The following is an 18,975-nucleotide window of genomic DNA, read 5'->3' on the forward strand; positions in this document are numbered from 1 at the left end:
ACAAATATTTACTTGCACAGATACAGTGGTACCTCGGTTTATGAACACAATTGGTTCTGGAAGTCTGTTCATAAACTGAAGCAAACTTTCCCATTGAAAGTAATGGAAAGTGGATTAATCTGTTCCAGACAGTCCACGGAGTACTTAAACTGAAGCGTTCATAAACTGAAGCGAACTTTCCCATTGAAAGTAATGGAAAGTGGATTAATCCGTTCCAGACGGGTCCGCGGAGTACTTAAACTGAAGCGTTCATAAACTGAAGCATGGGTGTAATTGGTTCCGGAAGTCTGTTCATAAACTGAAGCGTTCATAAACTGAAGCGAACTTTCCCATTGAAAGTAATGGGAAATGAATTAATTCGTTCCAGATGGGTCTGCGGCGTTCGTAAACCGAAAATTCATAAACCGAGGTGTTCATAAACCGAGGTTCCACTGTATAGGACTGAGCTACATAGGTTTGCCTTCTAGTTTCTCACTGTGTTGTCACGTTTAATTTATGAATTAGCAGCTATCTGTATGCAAACTGTATTTTATATTCAGAAGGAGGCTCACAGCTTTTAACCATATTAATGCACTGATTGCTTACCCCAGGAAATATATGGAAATGGAACTCTATGTTATGACAATAAGGAAATTTAGAGCAAAGAAAACAGAAATCAACTTATGCAAGAGGGGGCAGGGGGAAGCAACCAATATATATGCAAGTAGAATAATGCAAGTAAGAATTGATACGACAAAACAACTCCTATGGGTTTTATTTGGAAATTATATTTTTAAGCTCCTAGATATTGGGTTACTGGAAAACTGCTTTAACAAGTAGAAACCAATTGTAGCCACAGGTAGCATTACTAAAATTAGTAGAGGTAGTGCAGTTCATGGTAAGACAATTTTTCTGCAAAATCATATGAATATAATACTTAAGTAATGCAGAAGAAAAAGAAGTAATTGAATGGAACTTTTCTCATGGGACGCATGTCTCCCCAACCTGTCTGGTCTTTGACCGCAATAAAGATTGATTGATTGTCTCCCCAACAAATTCAGAATGCTTTAAAAAGCAGTAACATATGGGGCTCAACTTTAAATGCACACTGCTTCTCAGCCTAACATGCCTCACAGGGTTTTTGTGAGGCTAGAAATGGAAAGGATAGAACCTCCTTGAGCTCCTCAGGCAAAAGGTGGCATATAAAATGTAAGAAAGCAAGCTGGGGATATAATTCCAAGAGCAAGGAAGAGATGGCAAAGACAAAACTGCATGGAAAAGTGGCCTCCTATCCCAATATATCCCCTGCCGCTTACTGGCCTGTACCTCGAACGCCATCCTAGGACAACTACCTACATGATGCCCCCTTTCTTCCTTTAGTCCTCACCATTAACCAAAATGAAGCCTAAGTTTGCATAACTCAATTGTGCAAATTCATTCCTTGTCATCTTTGCCTCTTTCATCCTCTCTTGTCTCCTCCTCTATCACAATTTAACCTGTACAGGGTCTGTTTTTTCGTACTTTTGTTTCCCCCCCTTACGTTACTTTTTTAAACAAACAAGCAAATAACTAGGTGTCAAGGAAGTAGATGCCTAAAGCTGATCTGACTACTCGCATGGAGGTTATAGCAGTTATTTTACATCTCCTATGTTCCTTATTTCCCAACTTTGGAGACAGCTAACCGCTGCCTCAATGAGTACAACCCCACAATGTTCTGGGTGCTTTTTATTCTGGATTTGCATTTCCCATTTTACTACCTTGACAGAATTCTGAAGGACAGTGACAGGGAAGATAGCACATGGCATGGAACTCAAATAGAGTCTGAAGCTTTCATGGATAGAGACATCTGAAAAACAAAACATTTTAGTCACATGACGGTTTAAGGCATATTACGTTTCAGAATAAAGTGAAGCTCTAAACCAGTGTTTCCCAACCTTGTGCCTCCAAATGTTTTGAGACTACAATTCCCATCATCCCTAGCTAGCAAGACCAGTGGTCAGGAATGATGGGAATTGTAGTCCGAAAACAGCTGGAGGCACAAGGTTGGGAAACACTGCTCTAAACTGTTTCCCATAGAAAAAACAGTGTTTTAAATGTTATGGGCACTATCTAACAGTCAGTTTTCTCACCAATTCCATTTCATTTCAACAGGTTATGTTAAGCGGGATCTAATTAATTTACAATGTGGGGATAACTAATGGTGGCCCACTTAAAATAATAGTTGTAAGCATAATGAAGATAATGCATGAGATCAGTTTTAAAAATGATAAAGATGGTGATTAAAAGTGAATGAGTACCACAAAACCCAAAATGAGGACACTCGTTTTAGAAGCTATTTTTAAAAAAAACCCTACAACACCCCCCCTCTTTTTTGAGGTATATAGCATGCCTGAAACAGAAAGGTGGGGAACATACTTGGCTCTGTAAAAGTTTTTATAAGCTCTTCCATAGCTAACATCCATGAAACAGCAAGGTGACAGTTCTGCAGAAACACCCAGTTTCCTGATTTCAATGCATCCTTAATCATTCTTTCTGCAATAGGTCCTTGACCCTGTCCTAATGAAATGGACTGCACTCTGAAAGACAGAATATATTTTGTTGGTATTCAAATTACATGTAGTTTGCATATATTACTTAGATAACCTATGCACACTTTTTGAATTGTGTGGGTACACAACTCAAAAATGCTTACTTCTAAGCAAATGTGTTCGGACTGCATTGCTAAATAGTTCAGACATTTTATCTATTACTTAGGCCTCCAAATAAAAAGAGCTCCACCTTCAAATATTCATATATGGATTGGAGTCAAATGCAAGTATATTGCTACCCACCAGTTTTTTTGTTATATCTCTTTTCAAAATCAGTTTTGGTAAATACAGTAGATTCCTTCCTGGTTGAAAGTTTAAGTTACCAGTAATTTTGTAAATGATTATTAGTAAGACATTTCTATGCAAACTGCCTCCTCCACTGATAGGAACAGCTACAAAACTTTGAAATTTTACAGTGAAAAATCCCTTGGGCTAGAAATGTGACTTTTCATTGTCAAGTAAACTTCTGTTCGAACATGGCTGGCATATTTAAAAAGAAGTAGAAAAATAGTATAAATCTATGGTAGATCTCATGTCATTACCGTGTGAAAACTGGAAACTCTGATACCTAAAGAAGGCGACCAAGGCTAAGATTAAAGCAGTGTACATGTTATTTCTAAAATCCCATTAGACCTTGTTGATTCAAGAGAGGAGGACAGACTTTTGTGGCTCCCAGGTATGACAAAAGAATACCACAATGTGTGCCCTTCAGTCACTTCAGGGAAGGGAATTTGCCCCCTGTTGCTCTGTGGGGCAATGAGACCACAACAGTGCAGCTAAAAAGATAGTGTCAGCCTGGTTGTCCTGGTAATAGTGACACATCCCCTCATCTCCCCAACTGATTGGGGGAAACAACTGATGTAGCCAAACCACAGTTGGATTACTGTAATGCAGTCTACGTGGGGCTACCCTTGATGCAGAATGTGGTGGCTATGGTAGGTTGTTTGTAGAGGCAAACTACTACTAGGATATAACACTGCCTGATACGCCGATTTACATTGCCTGAAACGCTGCAACCAGGCTGAGTTCAAAGTGTTGGTACTAGCCTACACAGCTCAGGACCAGGTTACTTGAGAAACTGCCTCATCCTTTATAATGTATATTTTTGTATCTATTGGAACAGAATCATTAATAAAAGTTAGAGAGATCCTACCCAAATGTTTCATCATATGGAAATCAAATACAGTAGTACATATAATGAAAATATATGATCTATACCTTTCTGAATATCCCCGTTCTTTTGCAAACCTCTGGAAAGCCCCCATGGGGTCAGAGCCTGTACTCAAGATGAACACCAGTGGTGTTGAAGGAGACATATCTTGATAAAGAGTTGCCAAATCAACTGGGGGATTCTCTATGAATTGTTTCCCAAGGTTCTCTATTACAAATTCAGTAAGTGCAGAAACAATCTATAAATGTTAAAACAGCCGTTTTACAAAAGCAGGGATTAAAAAAGAACTGGTTTCATTTACATCATTCATTCATTCATTCATTCATTTTATTTATTACATTTGTATACCGCCCTTTGTCTGCAGATCTTAGTGCAGTTCAAAACATAAAAATGCAAGAGAAAAATACAAAATAAAACAAGATGGACCACTCCCCACAAACCAATAAACCTTCTCCCCCCCCCATCTCCTCCCACAAACACATTAAAAAGAATATTTTGCATAACACATTACTATATTGTACCAGGGCTTCTGTTACATACAAGTGATAGAGAAAATAATATTGTTTTGAGTCTATGCGTAGCTCAGAGGCACCCTGGGTGACTTGAAAGATGGTCAGGGGTACCGCAGACAACCCTGGCCTCCATCCCTCTTTCCTTCCCTCCCTCCTCTGATGCTCTCTCACGTTTCTGCCTCCCAAAGGATTGCACAGCTGTTTGTTGCAGCAACCCTGGCTACAAGCTCCCCAGGCGAATGGTGCCTATGGGGCTGGCCAGGGATGCTGGTTGCCAGAAGCTGCGACATCCTCTGAGTAAGCAAGCAAGAGGATGAGAGAGGCTGGGCAAGCAGGCAGGCAGGCCTGCCCGGAAGCAGGTGCTGAAAGGGAGCCTTCCCACCATGCAGGCCCAGCAGCACCCACTGCTGCCTCCCAAGACTGGCCTCACGTTCACCTTGAGCCAATCTCTGTTGGGCCACTAAGGTTGGGGGCATCCTCTTCCCAGGTTCCTATGGGGCAGTGTGAGGAGGCACCTCTCTCTTTGGGGCAGTGGGGAGAGCTCAGAGGCCAGGGGCAGTGGTACTCAGAGAGGAGAGAGGGGCAGTGGTACCAAGGAGAGGAGAGAGGGCTGAGGGAACACTCCACAAGGGATGATGTTTGAAAAGGGGTGAGGGACTGCTGGCTCTGCAGGCAAGGGATAACATAACTGGGCTTCTGAGGAGTACAGCGCATTTCCCCACAAGGGAGCCACAAAAAGTATGCAGCCACGGACTCAAAAAGGTTGAAAGGTTGGCCTAGCTAAACTGAAAAGTCCCGTGTTTGTATTTTACAGTACAGAATTAGTTGTTTTCGGGTACTGCATGTAGCGAACTCTGGAACACTTAAAAGAAACAACTGTTAGAATATATCGTAACCATTATATGCTTCCCACTGGCATCTCCCTGGCTGAGGTTGTTGCCAGTGTTGTGTTGGAAGAACCTAGGAATGTGGTCTTGGGTAACTGCAACATCTATGCTCAGGATTTCATGGCAACCATGGGACTCTCCCAGTATGCCTATCTTAACTGTTAATAGTTAGAAAGGTTGCATAATTATTATCACCCTAGCTTTTGAGATATGTATGCTGAATGCAGTGGCACAGTTATGAATGGTATAAGACAAAACCTTATCTTGCCTTGCCTTGCCTTAGCTCAGTGGCACAGTACATGCCTTGAGTGCAAAATTTCCCCATCTTTGATTTTTGGCATCACCAGCCAGGGCTGGGAAATAACTCAGCCTGAAACCCTGGAGAGCTATTGCCAACGAGTGGTGATAATACTGAGCTATGGACCAATAGATTGACTCTGTATAAGGCAGCTTCCTATGTCTCTATGTCCTATTCTAGAGTCACAGCCACAATTAGTCACACACCTAGAGGGAGGCAGGTACAGGCCGTATTGCCCATATGATTGCTTATTGTTGAGAATGAGGCAGATGAGCTCTTCCATCTCTTGCAAACTGCATCACCCCTAAGATAGTGCCTTGAATTGTTAATGGACACGGCTTACCTTTTCTTCCATAAAACACTTCACCACAATTAATTTCTGAAACATGGTCAGCCTAGTGTCCCAGGAATCGTGTGATTTATCGTCTCTTTTTTTACTGCTTTCCGTTTCAGTTTCATAGCCTTCCCATTGTTCTGGGTTAATACGAAGCTCAAGTTGTCCTACAAAAGAGTATTATAATTTCAAGCCACTTTAGCTCACCCTTTCCTAAAAGAAAATCATTATTCAGGTAACATTGGGAAAGCCGTAGCTCTATCCAGGGCCGTCTTAAGCACATCTGGCGCCCTGGCGCGAAGATCCCTCCGGCCCCCGCCCCGTTTCGCAGCACAGCTCTATCAGATATGTAACAGTTCTGAAAATGGCTCTATCAGATATGTAACAGTTCTGAAAATACATGGGGTTAGTTCTTAGCAATTTTCATTTTTCTGAACAAGATAAGCATAATGAGAATACTGCTGTGGACACTGATGGGATGAAACAGAATGTGTTTGGTTAAATTAAAATACAACATCCATTTAAAATTGACAACTAAATAATTTGAAATTCTATGGAATTTCTGGTGAGAATTTAACTGCACCACTACATACATCAATAGTCCTGGGGTAGCCAACGTGGTGCCTCCATGTTTTGGACTACAACCCCTTATTAACCTGTCCCAGTATGGCCACTGGTCAAGGATGATGGCAGCTATAGTCCACATCTGGAAAGTATTACTACAATAATAATATTTTTTTGTACTTGTTAGTCATTTTCTTTATAAAACAACCCAAAGTGATTAATAAAATAGTTCAAAGATTAAAACCAAAACCTAACCAAACCAGAATGCAAACCTAAACACACTTTCGTAGGCTCAAAGGTCAAAACAAACACTTCCAATTGAGCCCAGAAACAAATCACACTTCTATTTGATTTCCTTTGTGTGGAAATAGATTTTAAATATATATACTGTACTGCAAGTCAACTGGAATATTTTAATATGTCCCACAGCAATGTTATTCACTTAAGATGTCATCTAGTGTGAAAACAACATGTATAACAAATAACTCTTGTCAACCCCTGAGCAATAATCAAACAGAAAAAAAAGTAAATTCAAGTTACACTAACAAAAATCTATTGAAACACAGAAAAACAAATAACTAATATTCAAAAGCAGGCAACGTATCATAGAAGTAAGCATACAACTCTCTCATGTGTAGATGCATGATAGGAAAAGTCCTTTACAATCCCATTTCATATTTATCATGTTACCTAATTTAATAAAAATGTGCATCGTCTGTATGTCCGTTTCAATTCCTGCAAAACATGGCAGTGTTTCATCTAAGTCACAGCACATAAACCACGTATTATCTTCAAGCCATGGAATCTCAGGTTTTTCAGTCCGCTCCTATTATAAATAAGACAGGCTATGTCAAGTAGTGTGGTGACAGGTTGCGTAGAGTGTGCAGTCTGACAATTTATTATTTCAAATATGAGTACAGCAGAAAAAAACCCTCAAAATGAAGACATAGGGTTTTTTTAAAAAAGGAAAAACACTTGATATCATGAAACAAGTGCTATAATTCTAAAACATGCCCACTTGAAATTATGAAGAACTTATTTTCAATTAAATATAGTTAGAAATTGTGTATCAAAAGTATGAGGTTTTGTAAAACATAATTATAGTTTTCAGTAACATTGCCTTTCTAATCTAAGGCCACTTTATTAGTGTTAAATAAACATTAACAATAGCATACATGGCCTTGAGATTCTTGGAGGAAAGCTGGGATACAAATGGAGATAACGATGTCAGTTATAAAAAAATAAAAATAACAAGCTGGTTATTAAAAAATAACATGTACAATAAAAAAATCAAACCGACATTTGCAGTATTATGTCATATATATGTACGTACATGTATGCTAGGGCTGTGCACCTGAATTGGCTAATTCCCCAAACCAAACTGGGCTGATTTGGGAGGATCTGGGTGTTGGTCACATCAGGGTGAGACAGCCCTGGAACGCAAAAAGGACCTACCTGCACCCGCATCTTCATTAAAGAACATAGGGATGCAGGTGAGATGATGCCTTTCCCACCCACCTCTCCCCCTGAAGCAGTACTACACAGGACTAAGTGCTCCTTCTTAAAAGCTGGTAAGCAGAGAGGACCCAATGGTGCCAGTTGTGGCTCCATCACAAATGGCCGTCATGTGTGCAGGGGAACTGCTTGCAAAGGAGGAGACCCCCTCAGGATCGAACCTGCCTGCCCATGGTCAGCAAGGAGGAGAAGACCCAGCGTCTTCTCCTTTCCCCACTCTCTCCCACCTTAGTTAGCCCTGTCTCCAAATCCACGGCAAGGCATGGGTGGCACAAGTGGATCAACCCAATCCAGGGGCTATGGATTGGGGCCACAGGGCAAAACTGGGAGGGCTGTACACAGTCCTATATATTCATGTTTTCAGTCTGTTGCACTCTGGAATAAGCAGTGATATGTAGCCTTCTGTGATGAGTTATCCAAACACTCTGAAGATAAAGTTGCTCGCATGGCTGGGAGCCTCTAGCTTATGCAGTTCCATGACTAGCTGCACCCAGAGCATTGACTGGTCTAGTTTTATGGGACCACATTTGGTGGTTGAAAGTGAGGATACAGACAACACGCTTGGTGAAGTTCAGTCTGCCACCTGTGCGCATGACCCTATCTTTTCAAAGTCAATTACATCTAAAAGGGAGAGGAAGTCTGGTTGGGTCTAGGAAGTTAGACATTCCTCTTGGACAGAAAGGGTAGTATCAGCCTCCTATAAAGATCACTCTTAGGTCACTCAGGAGGAAACCTAGCCTGGACCTGGAAGATGTAAATTATAGGAACCAACAATCCCTTTATGGGCAAGTGGCTCAAGAATGTGGTCATTGTCATTTTGGCATCCCCAAACTTCGGCCCTCCAGATGTTTTGGACTACAATTCCCATCTTCCCTGACCACTGGTCCTGTTAGCTAGGGATCATGGGAGTTGTAGGCTAAAACACCTGGAGGGCCGAAGTTTGGGGATGCCTAGTCTATATCTATTCTAATTACCGGTAGGCTTCAGGCCTGGTTCTAGAATGGAAACTGTTTTGATTGCCCTCTGGATTTGAATCTGACTGAAAAGAATAGGGGGCATTTGATCCTGTTAATTTTCTTGGACATCTCAGTGGTTTTTGACATCAGTGACCATGGTATTCTCCTGGATAGGCTGACCTTTTCGATAAGCTGCCTTTTCAGTGTTAGTTATGGGACACCTTCCCCATACATGCTTATTGTATTTTTCCCAGTGTCGTGTGAGATTTAACCCCCTGTGGCTTTTAAATTTCAAATATTTTAAGGCACAGTGGTACCTTGGTTCACTTTTGGCAATGGTATTTGGTTCTAATTGGGTTATAATGAGTTGACTCACACACTCATGAAAAGGATCCAGAAATTAAAAACTTCATTAATTATATATAAAAAATGTCTTCCTAAATATACCTTATCTAAACCAGCAGCTCCACGGAGGAAGAAGTTCCATTCAAGGTCTGTAAGTTCTTCTTTCTGTCGCATGATCTCAATACACAGCATAAAGCTATAGATTAGCTTGTGCTGTTCAAAAAGGCCTCGGGAAACATTGGTATAAGTTGCATAGAGTGTCTGAGAAAGGAGTATAGCAAGTCGCTCTTCCAGAACATCGTTTTTTTCAGATGTTTCAATAGTCGTGTTAAATAGCTGCAAGGGAAATCCAAGAAATATAATGTTGGGTGTGCTTGTTACTAAAGCTCATAAAAGACTAGACACTAGGGTGATGACTTTTTCATTTTTTTCTCAAAAATTCTTTCCTGTAGCACAAATGGATGAACTTTTGCCTATTAATGACTAAAAAGAGGTATATTCAATTGAAATATTTAAAAAGGTTACGCACAAACCGTTTTTAATTTTTTTGTATGCCGTTTTACCGTTTCATAAAATTGTATTAACAATTCTACATATATTTCATATCAAATTTGGACACCACACCACATTCCACAATGGGGAGTGTTCTTAGCAACATAGGGTATACAAATGTCACACCTGCGCAAGGTAAAAGCTACCTTTTTGGACCTCAAAACTCAGCCAGCAGACCCTGCCGGGCATGCTGGGAAAAGAACCTACAGGAGAGGTAGCAAAACATCGTCCTCTAGCGGCGTCTATACTGTTACTGCAGCTAAAAAAAACTTCCTTGTGTGTTTGATGACCCTATATAATGTTGTATATATGTGATTCTAAAGCTTGGGTTCAATTTTATATCTGTTTACAGTGACTTCAAAAATGGTCAAAAAACTGATAAATAAAATTTTTAAAATCGTTTTGTGTGTGAGGTTTTTTTTATCAAATCTCTTTGAAAGTAAGATTTTATCTAATCTTTAATGAAAGCTCATCAAATTATGATACAGGGAAATGAGGTTGTAAAAAAGTCATCACCCTACTAGACACGAATAATCCTTTGGGAACATCTAAAGTAGCTCTTTGAATCCTAGATACTGATTTCAGAGGAATTAAGAGGTCTGCAATTAGGTGGAGTCTTGCAGCTCTAGCCTTAGAAATATATGGCTGTTTGCTATATAGAGATTGCCTCCTACAATTCTTTGCTCCTGCCTGCTGTCACATGGTGAGGAACCCACACCATTGGTCCCATCATCTCCAGTGGTGGAGCAAACCAATCGGGCGTCTGGGACGGCGCACATGCCCTGCACCCAGGGGCAGTGAGTGCCACCCGACATTTTGTCACCCCCCCCCCAGTGGTGACACTTGGGGCGGACCGCACCCCACCGCACCCCCTTCCTCTGCCCCTGATCATCCCACGAATTAAATTACAAATGTGAAATTGCTCAAAAAAGAGGGAAGTCCAAACCTGTTTGAAATACTTTAAGGAAAATTGATACATTGGGTCAATCTCTGACAAACTTGCAATCACAAAATACATGACCGATCCCCGAGTAGCGACAGGGCGATATTTTTCACGGGCTGCATTGATTTTTACTTCTGTCGTTTCTGCTTCCACAAGCCTCACTTTGATAGCACCGGATGTAATCTAACAACATAGATTTTGAAGTAGGATGTTGAACGCATTTAAGAAACAGTACCTCAAATATGTGAAATAAATTACTCAGAGTGAAAAAAATATCTCATATTTGAGAACATATTAAACAGCAGCAGCAGCTGCAGCAAAACACTTTCAAGTACTCAAAAGAATTTTGCAAGCATTATCTAGCTGTGGTTCTTACAAAAATGATATAAAGTAGATCAGTATTATCCTATTGCAAATAGGTATTATCCTACTAAATCATACTCAGACCCACTGAAAGCAAAGAATCTACTCTATGACTAACATTAGCTTTTGCCTAGTATTGGGACTAAGGTTGAGGGAGATTAATTTACCTAACATCAACTAGTGATTTATGGCAGATGTAAGATCCAGACTAGGGACTTCCTGATTCATAACGCAGTCTTTTAGCCACTATGCTACACCATCTTTCATGGTGAATCTTTATGATGACCCATTCCGGAAAAAATATAAAGGCCTGCAAAGGATATACAGACCGAAAAACCTGGATCATAAATTATAGAACGTATGTGGTTTTTCACAGATTTCACTTTTTTTTGTATTTGTTACATTACTGAGATGCACAGAAGATTATGAGCCAATCTTGGAAAGAGATTTAGTTTGCAGAATTGTTGCTGTAAGTCTAACTCGTTGATCATTTTTATTTCAAGGCAGCCCTGCAATATTTTCAGTAAGAGCCATGCAATATTATAAGTAACATCCCTGATGCAGAAGATTCTGAAACCCAGATTCCAAGTGGAAATGAGTGAAATAACTAATGGAGGGGCATGTTATGTATTTCTGTTCCTCCTACAGCAAAACTGGAAGCTGGATTTAAGCAATGGGGAAAATGATGAGCATAAACTTGTGGGTGGAGATGTTGCAACCTTGAAAATAGAAGTGTTCTAATTTTGTCATGCTAACATAACAGATTGGTGGGAAAGGGTTTAGTTGGTTATTTGCTTGATTTCAAATAGGAAACTGAGGCTAACTGCATCAAATGGTAAAAGACTGTAGTGTGATATGTGCAGAATAAAATGTGATATTCTTGGGATTATGATTTAAAAAAAAACAACTCAGCTGTATCTGCTTGTATGTGCTACAACTATCATAATATTCCTATAGTGCTAGACACAATATACAGATTTCTGATTAGTGCAGTGCCACTGACATTAGACTAGAGCATCCCATCCTGTATACTTCATTGTTTACATAAGGCTCATTAGCAAAATGTAAACATTTTAAAATAATTTCTCTTGGTGATATTCCACACAACCCTATATACATTATTCCTTTTTTTAATGTCCCCTACCTTTGATTCTTGAAGTGTGTTGATGAGCTCTTCATTGTCTAGAATATTCCCTTCTGAGGTAAAAAGCATTTTAAGAATTCTGTCTTCAATGGCTTTCAGTTGATTCTTATCAGAATTTATTCGGACAATGAGCTGGGTTCTTTGTTCCTCTAGTTCAGGCCTCTCTAGTCGCACAACATCACTAAAACAAAAGTTATAATATATAAATAATATAAATCCCAGCATCTTGTGAAATGTATAACGTATAATGAAAATAATATAAATATATAATAAAATTGCAAGTACTTGACCATCATTTTTAATGATCTTATGAAATTTTACACAGACTTTTTTCACAAAACCCTGTACAAGCATTAGAAAAAATTTAAGCTCTATTTTTTCCTGTGTTGTAATACATGCTATGTATATTACACAATACATTAGGGCCACAAACATGCTGTAGACCAAACTTCCCCAGCCTGGCACCCTCCAGCTCCTATCAGCCTCCCACAGATGTTGAGGGAGGTTAATGTACACCTTTTAATTAGAAAGTGGTGTAGATTGAATTAAAAACAATGACCACAATACCTTAACAGTTGATCTTCCAGGCCAGATCTGGTAACAGTGAAATTGATAATTGTTACTTTGATACACACCTGTAAGAGAAGCACAGGAGAAAGGTGGCTAATGTACCAAATGTATTATTTTCATTGAAGCATAAGCTATTATGAACTATAGGCCATCAAAGGCAGCTGAGTTATATAGTCCTCCAAATTAAACATATTTACAGGTGGATGGAATTATATTTTATATGCTTGGTCTGTATTTCCAATTTAGGGGAATAGGTTTAATACAATTGCAGATAACAGATTTGAAAATGCAACCATGTAGGTCAGGCATCCCCAAACTGCGGCCCTCCAGATGTTTTGGCCTACAACTCCCATGATCCCTAGCTAAGAGGACCAGTGGTCAGAGAAGATGGGAATTGTAGTCCAAAACATCTGGAGGGCCGAAGTTTGGGGATGCCTAATGTAGGTACATGTTTTCTGAGCAGTAGGTCCCACTGAATTAAATGGAACTCATTCCCAAGTAACTCTGCACAGAATTGCTACTATAAAAGCTGTATTTTCTACATTGGAAAAAATGGCTTATTTTTCAGTAAACTGACACTAACCCTAATTAAAAATGAAAACATAAAAAGGGCATTTGAAAGAGGTACATATATGGAAGACAGGGATTGCAAATGCTTTAAAATACACCTGGATCACACAGAGCAACGGGGTTAAAAACTGTTCATGTTCCTCAACTCATTGCCAAACCAACCAAGCTAATGTAACTTGATGGGGCTTGACATTCAGGAGTACTGGCAATGTTCATACTAGTTCCAGCTGCAGTTATTTTGCTCATTACTTCCAAAAAGTCATAGAGCAACCATGAGCTGGAATTGATTCCTCAATCCTCTCATAATGGAGCTGTGAAATATTTAATAAATACCGCCTTAAAGTCCTGCTGAATAAGTTAAACAGGAAAACTCAAGTCACAGTCAAATCACATTACAGTGGCATGAGGATGTCGTTAAAAACAATAGTCCCATGTCAATGTCTCTTCTTTCCTTTTAACAATCATGCATTGTGATCCAATTACCTTGTGCATTTCTCTGCCCAATCCAAATCGTTGTCTGCCGCAGGCAGGGGCAGTGAAATGTACAGGGATGCAAACTTGAATAAAATGTTGGGGGGATCCCAGGTTATCTCCACCCTGCATAATCAACCCCAAGACGTGGCAAACACACACCATTTGAATTGCAATGACCAACAACTGGATGGGGGGGTCTGGCCCCCTCAAATATCTTATTGTGGGGGGCTGAAGAGACCTCAGCCCCTAGGAGTTGGCTCCTATGGAAATGTACATTATGATGTCACAACACAGGTAAGCATTGCTATAAAATTATAGAGGACGAGGAAAACATGAAGTGCTGTTTTCACTAGTCTCGCCATGTCACTTGTAACATATACTTTATTGTAGTGTAACTATATGTGAAGGGTAGGTGGAAAAGCAATGGTGATGCAAGAGAGGGCCACAAAGAGCACTCCTACCCCCCATATGAATAGAATGGCATGTGGGAGACCACCTGAAGGCCAATATATTTCAACACTATAGAAATTTCCCATCAAACAAGGAAAAAGTGGTGCTTAAAAAATGCAGAGAAAATACATGAGTTATACCTAATACAATTTTGGAAAGATGAAAAGTAATATATCTTTTTTTTAAAAAAAAATACCCTCTTAGCTATGATTTGCCTAGCTATTTTTATACCTCAGGCAAGTAGTGTGGATTTGGCATTTTTGTTGTCATGTAGAACCTGAAGTTTTTGTCATAATCTATATCGGAATCTCCGAGGCGAATGAGAAGTCTTCCGCCAGCAACGAAAGTCTGCTTCAAAAGAATTGGTTCCAGAGCAGGGTCAAGTGTCTCTCTAAGCTATTAAAACGAGGGAAAGAGATGGGTTTATTTTTATGCATTATGCTTAGCGAAAACACTTCAGAGTTAAAGCACACATTTATGCTTCTGTGTAACAGGAGTTTTATTTTCTTGTGGTTCTTTACTCCCTTGCCCCCCTGTTGAATATCATTTGATACGGGTTCTTTAGTTTTTTTGGTACAAATTAGCTTATGGGTTAGACCTGAAGCAGCGTGAGCAGAAAGAAAATACAGTGGTATCTCGGAAGTCAAACAGAATCTGTTCTGGAAGTCCGTTCAACTTCCGAAACGGTCGGAAACCAAGGCGCGGCTTCTGATCAGAAGCCGCGTAAATTGCGTCAGGCATTTGGGTTCCAAAGAACGTTTGCAAACCGGAACACTCACTTCCGGGTTTGCGGTGTTTGGGAGCCAAAACGTTAGACTTGCAAGGCGTTCGGGATGCAAGGTACGACTGCAGTTTCTTTTTCCATCAATACTTGTGCTAGAATTTGTACAGAACTCTAAGTATCAGCACTTTTCATGTCTGTGCAAGTGAAAGAACACTTTTCTACCCTCAAATTAGCAAAAGTTGCAAAAGCAGCTCTATGAATGGAGGACACCTCCCATATGGAGGGCACTGCTGGATCTAGCCCTGTAAATCTTCAGAATTTAACAAGGGATCAAAGCTAACGAGAGCACAAATCTTGCTATTAGCAACACCTGGCTTTGGCCACTTAGCATTGCTTCTTTACAAAACCATGGGGGGGGATGCAATTGATATGTCAGCGCTACTTAATATCTGTCAGGGCAGGCAGCTGTCAGAGGTTTGCTGGGAATTATGCCAGGGAATCAGAGCCAAGGGACCAAGCCGAGAGCCAGAGATGAGGTGGCTCACTACATTGGGCAGTTGTACGCACACCAGAAGGTTCCTGGTTGCAGCCCATCTGCTCCCTGACAATAACTCGGTAGTAAAAATGGCCTCCAGAATATATGTAAAACATCTCTGCCATGCAGTGGTTGCAGTGACGAAGAGCATTAAATGAGATACTTGGAAAGCACCCATCTCACATCATACTTCGGTTACAAGCTGCCTATGTGGCCTTCAGTAAGCCACCATCTCAGGCTAATACTCTACTGCAATATGTGGAAAAGTATCCTGCCTACCGTATACAGTCATACCTCAGGTTGCGAACGCTGGGGGTTGCACCTTTTCGGGTTGCACTCTGCGCCAAACCCGGAAGTACCGGAACGGGTTGCTTCCGGGTTTCGGTGCTCGCGCATGTGCAGAAGCTGAAGATGACGTCACGCGCATGCGCAGAAGCACTGAATCGCGTCACGCGCATGCGCAGACGCGGCACTGCGGGTTGCAAATGCTGCAGGTTGCAAACGTGCCTCCTGCATGGATCACGTTTGCAACACGAGGTATGACTGTACAGCTGTTGAGAGGATGAACAAATTTGTCAATTTCTATTTCGCATTTTTTCCCCATCTTAAATTCAACCCCACCCCCAATATCTCCACAGAAACTTGCTATTTTCCTCATGAAAATCTGGTGGATATCGCCAATAGAGGCAAAGGCCATCAAATGGAAGAACATGAAAGGATCCTGGCTAACATATAATTCATTATTGATAGAAGAGGAAGGCCAACTCAAACTAACTTAGAAAATATGAGGAAATTAAAGACCAACTCTCAGGTGGGCTGGAATACCATCAAATTCATGAAACATATAAACAGGACAAAATGAATGGATTTGACAACAAGCCCTCGAAATTTGAAAAGGAACTATTAAATAATAAAGTTAAGACAATCTCAAGAAGGTACCAACTTCTCCTTGACTGGAAAGTCGAGGAGGAGGAGGTCAAGGTAGTTATGATCAGATGGGCTCAAGATATTGGTCGCCCTATAATGTTGGCAGAATGGGAATACCTTTGGAAAACAACCATGAATTTTATGACGTGCTATAATATTAAAGAGAATATATTAAAGATGCAGTCAGCACAGATGGTATCTTACCCCAGCAATGCTTTCCAAGATTTATAAAAATATAGCAAGTAATTGTTGGAGGTGTGGGGAAAGTAACGGAGACATGTACCACATGTGGTGGATGTGTAGAAAGATAAGAGAATTTTGGGGTCTTGCCTATGATGAGTTGAAAAAAAATCTTTGGAACAACATTTTTTAAAAAGCCAGAAGCATTCTCGTTAAGCATCATTAGTAACGATAACCTGAAAAACTTAAGAGAAATATTCCTATATGCTACGGCAGCGGCCTGAATACTAGTAGCAAAGAACTGGAAAGGGGAAAATGTTCCGACTATAATAGATGGGCAGAATAAGCTACAAGAATTTGCTGAAATGGCCAACAAGCTAAGGGGCAAATCAAGACAAGAATCTGTACAAAAATGGGATAAATACAAGAGATGTGTACAAAAATATACCAGTGGTTTTTCGTCTATGGCAGCATTTGATTGACCTTGGATAAAGAAAGATATGAGAAATAAGATTAATGGTACAAACTGCTGTAAGAATGTATTAGAGAATACATAGAGAATAGAGAAATGATGGTAGGTACATTCACTACTGGAAGAAAACCATACAATGGGAATTGACAGGAAGTCCAAAGCTATTATGACATTTTTTGTTAATAACTTTGGTTAATACTCTTTTTTAATAATCATATAAAAATAGTATAAATATAACTGAAGCTTAAGGTTTATGAATACGTAAGAAAATACATGTTTTGGTTTCTTTTGATCCTTTCTTTTCTTTCCTTTTTATGTATATGAACGAAATTTCAATTTATTGTATGAGATGTTCGATATATATGTAATGTATTGCAAGACTATTAATAAAGATAGAAAATGCAAAAAAAAGAAAAAGAAAAGAAAATCTGGTGTTTTAGTACAAATTTCTCTTGAATACACATTTTTGTATGCTGTCTTGACTAATAATGATTTTGCAAGCATTTGGCCTTGACATTGTATACATTGTTGGGCAGGAGGCCTTCGCTACAAAATTTGGAAAAGTGCAAATTTCAATGGATAACTGTGGGTTTGGTTCACGTGGTGATTTGAGAAGCGTGTATGATGAGGCAGTTACTCATTATAATGCAAGCAAAATTGAATTTCTCCCACACACCTAAGCTGCTGTAAAGGTTTGCTAAAATGATCTAAATGAAGTGCTCTGAAAAGTCAATAAATTATTTATAAATGCTAAGTATTATTATTACGTCAATGACTGAACAATAAAGCCTCTGAATGTTCTCAGCTTGGAGGTTAAACGGGACTCAGAATCCATACCAGAACACTTTGCCTGTACATTTTCAGATTTATTAAGCAACTACGCAGTGAAAGGTGACGGTAAAGTACATAATACATAACACAAAATAAAAAGTCTAAAATGGAGCATCATAAAATGGGGTAACCAATCGTCACAGATGGCAGGGGAAGACAATAGCTGTGGAAAATCGCTCTAGTTATTTCTGCTTAAGTTACCATTAATTTCAGTTTTCTGATAATTAAGCCTTGCATTTTGCGACAGCTAATGAAATAAATCAATGCACAGAGAACTCTTTGTTAAAGGAAGCATTTGCAATGGCAAACAAGGAATCCTTCTCAGACAGCTAGCTATACTATTACTTCCCGGCATGGATGGCAATATATGTTTCACATTATAGTTGTTCTTTAAACACTGCATTTTGTAAAATCACTTCGTGAATTTGGGCTGATGAAGCAGGATATAAATATAATAAATAAATAAATAAAATCAGTTTCTCTCAAAGTCATGAAGCTTTCCTAAACCACACCTGCTTGTTAGAAAAATACACAACAATCATAACCACAACTGAAGATACGTGCATAAATGGATTTATTGTCTAAACAATACTGACTCCACTGCAGATCATGTCAGTCACAATCAAATTATCCTATTGATTTCAACAGGACGTAAGCATGACTAATTTTCTGTAGGTCAAGGTCACAGTTTTTCATGATATAATAACAAACTGCATGAAGACTGAGATATCCTGGTTTTAACTCTCTCCTTTGTTTTTGATTTGAGAAAGATTCATACAATGTATAAACCTCTCATTTCCTCTCCTTCGTGACTGCTTCTCTAAATCCACTTCTTTCTCTGTAGAAAGAATGTACCAAGAAACTATCTTCTTGTGTGATATCTCTTTTTCTCCTTCCTTTGTTCATGAAAAGCTAGAAAAATATTCCCAATTTCAGAATTTTTGCACCTATCCTCCAAATGACAGGATACTTGGTACACTGTATGTACTAAATGCTTTGCTTCTTGTAATAGTCGACAAGGATGTACCTGGTCAGAGCCAGTGGATCATGTTTAACAGTTATAAACAAAAGAACAAGAAATGAACGATTTT

At 39.5% G+C, this 18,975-nt stretch overlaps 1 protein-coding gene across 2 annotated transcripts in view; it reads right to left on the minus strand.

Moving 5' to 3' along the window:
- The window catches only part of DNAH6 (dynein axonemal heavy chain 6), a 122,308-nt gene that overhangs the window by 27,049 nt on the left and 76,284 nt on the right, over nt 1–18,975 (minus strand). For both annotated transcript variants that reach the window (XM_035141062.2, XM_035141059.2), the window contains 10 exons: nt 14,447–14,611; nt 12,719–12,786; nt 12,152–12,332; nt 10,648–10,827; nt 9,252–9,485; nt 7,024–7,159; nt 5,779–5,936; nt 3,786–3,976; nt 2,395–2,555; nt 1,737–1,825 (listed from right to left, as the gene is read on the minus strand). In XM_035141062.2, coding sequence (XP_034996953.2) covers nt 1,737–1,825; nt 2,395–2,555; nt 3,786–3,976; nt 5,779–5,936; nt 7,024–7,159; nt 9,252–9,485; nt 10,648–10,827; nt 12,152–12,332; nt 12,719–12,786; nt 14,447–14,611 — 1,563 coding nt within the window. The remainder of the gene's footprint in view (nt 1–1,736; nt 1,826–2,394; nt 2,556–3,785; nt 3,977–5,778; nt 5,937–7,023; nt 7,160–9,251; nt 9,486–10,647; nt 10,828–12,151; nt 12,333–12,718; nt 12,787–14,446; nt 14,612–18,975) is intronic.

The sequence above is a fragment of the Zootoca vivipara genome, chromosome 16, assembly GCF_963506605.1.
Source record: "Zootoca vivipara chromosome 16, rZooViv1.1, whole genome shotgun sequence".
NCBI classification, from domain to species: Eukaryota; Metazoa; Chordata; class Lepidosauria; order Squamata; family Lacertidae; genus Zootoca; species Zootoca vivipara.